General features: G+C 46.8%; 1 protein-coding gene across 1 annotated transcript in view; it reads right to left on the bottom strand.

Moving 5' to 3' along the window:
• Positions 1–956: 956 nt before the first annotated feature.
• Positions 957–4,228, bottom strand: part of LOC106741022 (sodium-coupled monocarboxylate transporter 1-like) — a 7,331-nt gene continuing 4,059 nt past the window's right edge. Inside the window, exons 6-8 of the mRNA XM_014612579.1 lie at positions 3,959–4,180; positions 1,658–2,184; positions 957–1,298 (exon numbers count right to left, since the gene is read on the bottom strand). Coding sequence (XP_014468065.1) covers positions 1,205–1,298; positions 1,658–2,184; positions 3,959–4,180 — 843 coding nt within the window. The 3' untranslated portion in view covers positions 957–1,204. The remainder of the gene's footprint in view (positions 1,299–1,657; positions 2,185–3,958; positions 4,181–4,228) is intronic.

Genomic DNA, 4,228 nt, shown 5'->3' with positions numbered 1-4,228 from the left:
GGGGGGGGGGGGGGGGGGGGGGGAGGATGGCTCCCTCGAGGTCGCGCTTCGGTATGTAAGTAGACGAGGAGACCCTCTCTCTCTCTCTCCCTCCCTCGCCTCCACCTATATTTGACACCTTTCAGTCCAATAAAATAAAACGGTCCGCGATGGAATGTAGTCGCCGCCGCTCTCGGGGCCCGCAGAGCCCGAGAAGAAGCGCCGTTTCTACGCCGGATGTGGAATGTTCCCGCGGACGAGGTTTCCTTCGCCGTCGAGAGAGTCGACGATCGCATCTTATATGCTGATAAGAGGTTCTCGCAGCCGGCTCGTCGTCGAGAAGGTAGCCTCGCCCGTTCATCAGACCGAGAGTCGCCGAGAGGCCCGTCGCGCGGCCTCAGCCGATGAGCCCGGCTCTCGAAATTTGTCACGAGTCTCCGCCGCGATGACGCGACTCCGGCGCGACCCGTCGCGGATTTTCAAGAGAGACTCGACGAATGACTCGACAAAAAACCTCCCACGGCATTTACATTCGGCCTTAATCCGATAGGCATCGTTCCTCCAGATGTTCCCCCAGCCGGGGGAGGGGGCAGGGGAGAGAGAGCGGGGGCGCGGAGGGGACTTGTTTGTATTGAGATGCGTGGGGCGAGATATATAATCTAGTCAATTTGACACCCTCATCGACATCCTAATGGGTGCTTTCAACTCCGGACGAGCCAGTTAGATGCAGTTATCTCCTTCCTTCTCTCTCCCTCCCTCTTTCTCTCTCTCTCTCTCTCTCTTTGTTTCTCTCGGTAAATGTTCGCGTCCGTTCGCCTGTCAAACGCCATCGATCTCGATAGTTTACGGGAGATTCATCGATTGTTTGGGTGGATTGATTGGGGATTTATTGTCACTTCCCTTCTCGGGTGGTTTACAGGAATCTACGAGCGCCTTCGTGTCGATACCGACACGAAGTTTCGGACTAACCCGCGAGATGAGACAGTCTTCGCATATGAATTCGTTCCGAATATTTTTTACAATCGCTATACAATGGAATCTTTAAGTGCTGCTAATGCATTCGATTACAGAATGTGTAATATCGTTACGGAGATCATTGGACTCGCGACCGAGCGATTTGGCAAACTGGGTCGAGCGCGCATTACGCCTTTTCGTTGTGATAGACGTGCCCGTAACGTCACGGGCGCGGAAACAGACGAGAGACACGATGAGATATATTCTTACTTTAAGACTTCAATTCCTCTTTCTCGAGATTGGTCACCAGCGCGGTCGGCACCGTGTGCAACGACACTTCCATGTATTTTTTCGCAGGCATGAATCTGCAAATGATAATGACACATGTGTGAGATACGCGGATTACAGACGTAAGAAATATTTTATATTTGTGCTGAAATCGATCCTTGTTAAAATTTTTGTATTGAATTTTTAGCATACACTGCAACACATTTTGGAATAACACGTGTAAACGCACGACTGTATGGTGACAGAATGGCTGAAAAACGGTCGAAAAACGGGCCGTGCAAGGAGCGAAAACGGTGAAGTATTTTCTTTTTTTTAGGATAGTTGCAAGAATTTTAAAACACAAAAGGTTTCTCAAGATCTCGAGTGAAGATAAAGAGCGGAGAGTATCCTGACCATGTTTCGGATAAAGCACTTTCGAGAAAGCCGAAGCCGATACCTGGTGACAAATGGCGGGAAGTGATCTCGGTCGATATCCCCCAAATCGGGCGCGCCGCAGATGAAGCTGACCACCGTACCGATCACCATCACAACCAGAGCTCCCAACAGTGTGTAGTACATGAAGGATATCCTGTATATGAAAAACGGCTCGCCCGCAGACTCGATATGCACCGGGTCCTGCACCGTCGGGACGATGGTGGTACTCGCCGTCTGATTCAGCAGACCCGTCGAAGTAGGCAGGCAACCCTCGGTCGTGGTGGGAAGCGACGGATAGGAGAACCGATGGTTGACCATGTGCCATTGCGCGCCGACGATGATCCACATCATCATCATCATCGAGACGAGGCCGCCGATCACGGCGCCCTTGGTAGTCGCCCAAGGCACCAGCATCCCCAACGAGAAGAGGCCGAGCATGGTGCCGGCGGTGATGCCGGTCACAGTCAGGGACAGCTGGAAGATATCGCCGAGGCGGTCCACGAGGAACACCATGCCGACGCATAGAAGGCCTAAGATAACCACCGTGACCTGAGGAAACAATAGAGCTTCGCTCTGGAATCCGTTGATGCACACCTTTCTTCGCATGCGCATCTGTCCGTAAATTCGCGCGTTTACGAGGTCAGGATGGCGTTTTTGTGAAAGACGCAAAAAAAACCCTCCGTTCGGACAGAGGTCGGATAAATCACTCTCTGACCGATAGAAAGGATTCTCCGTCATCTCCGATAATGTTAATTTGAACGTCTCGATTTAAAGCCTGATTGTGAGACCGCGAGATTACTGAAAACAATTGACCGGATCTTGTTCTTGTCTCTATAACTGAGTTTGTATCTGGTCCTCAGATAACAGATAATCGGTTACACGAACTGAGACTTCTTTTTCGTGTAACGCATGATTCATGGGGAAAAATTTGGCACGATTATCTAAAAAGGGACCTGTCGGAAACTCGGTTGTGTTACAAATCGGTTAATGATAACTAAGAACAATAGGCTGGGTGAAAATCTTCCACGGAAAGCCTTTTGTTTTTTTACAACCGAGATCTGTCTGATTCTGTTTTCCCAAATGACTGATAATCAGTTGCACGAAGTGAGATTTCTTTTTCGTGTAACACATGATATACCGGAAAAAACTTAGTCCGAGTGGAACCTGATAAAGGAGCCTGAAAAGGAACCCGACGGAAAACTCGGTGACATAACTCGATTAATGATAACTAAGAATAATAGATTGAACATTTCAGGAAGCTTTCTGCTCCTACAACCGAGATTTATCTGATCTCCAAGTGACGGATAATCAATTGCACGAACTGAAATTTCTTTTTCATGTAACACATGGTACAGAGGAAAACATCCGGTTCGGGACATGTTCGATTCGATTATCTGTTATAATAAGAAACATTATAATATAGGTGTACATCAAATTGAGACAAAATCAAAGTTATATATCACTAAATGATACTTCCGTTACTTTGGAAAATATATTGTAAATTAATTAAAATTTTATCAACAATTTTTTTAATCTATTACAATTAGAAACTTAAATGTTTAAACTTTCGAAGGAAATAAATGTTATGTACTTTTAACACGTGTATTATTATAACAATTTATTAATTTATTCTCGCGATGAGATTACATTCTTACTAATTGGTGACATTCACCTTATCTCTGTTAAAGGATATTCGTCGGGACCTTCAATTTCATTAAAACTCTAATGATAACTGAGAACAATAGACTGAGCGAAAATCTCCTACCGGAATCTTTTTGTCCTTATAACCGAGTTTTATCTGGTCCCTATTCTCTAAAGTGGAGACGGTACAGTATCACCGAAAAACATTGAGATCAGTTATAATTAGTTATGTAAATATAGCACCGCAAGTGCTAAGTGGAATCTCGTTGAAAGAATTTAATTAACAGCAGCCAATGGAATACTGCAAATTTTGCAGTGAAATTTTACGTACGTCACTAGGGAGTGTATTCACTGAACATCAGTGAAAGTATTCGCCAATATCGGTGGAATAAATTTCACCGATTTAATCAGAAACATTATCGCTGATTCGCTTCAAGAGAACGGACGACAGAAAATTCAGCCACACCGAAGGAATTGCTTTTTTCCCGCGTGTACGCACTGTTTTACGTTTGTTTCTCGACGTTTTAATTCGTTCGGCGAGCAAATCTCGACGATATAGTATTACGCGAAGNGGGGGGGGGGGGGGGCAAGCGGGCGGAAAGGCTGCGAGAGAGAAACCCCCTTGTTTTCTCCGCGCGGTTTCGGACCGCGTAATATATTCCGCGCGTGGCCGCCTTTGTACCTTCATAATGTTGGCGGCTTTAGTCTCTTTGTCGTTGCTCTCTGGCATCCAAGGATCGATGAAATCCTCGTAAATCGTGCCGGTGACTGTGTTCAGCCCGGCGCTCATCGTCGAGAGACCGGCGCTCACCAGGCCGGCGAGAAAGAGGCCAGGAAGTCCCGGAACATTCGCGGCTACGTCTAGCACGTAATACGGCAATATCTTGTCGCTTCTTGCTACAACCTGGAAACAAGTTAATTTCAGAAAGTCCTCGCCACCCTCCCTCCCATC

The sequence above is a fragment of the Dinoponera quadriceps genome, unplaced genomic scaffold, assembly GCF_001313825.1.
Source record: "Dinoponera quadriceps isolate SergipeBrazil2010 unplaced genomic scaffold, ASM131382v1 scaffold367, whole genome shotgun sequence".
In the NCBI taxonomy this organism is placed as follows: Eukaryota; Metazoa; Arthropoda; class Insecta; order Hymenoptera; family Formicidae; genus Dinoponera; species Dinoponera quadriceps.
The sequence above is the reverse complement of the archived record's forward strand: the minus strand, read 5'-3'. Positions and strand labels throughout refer to the sequence as shown.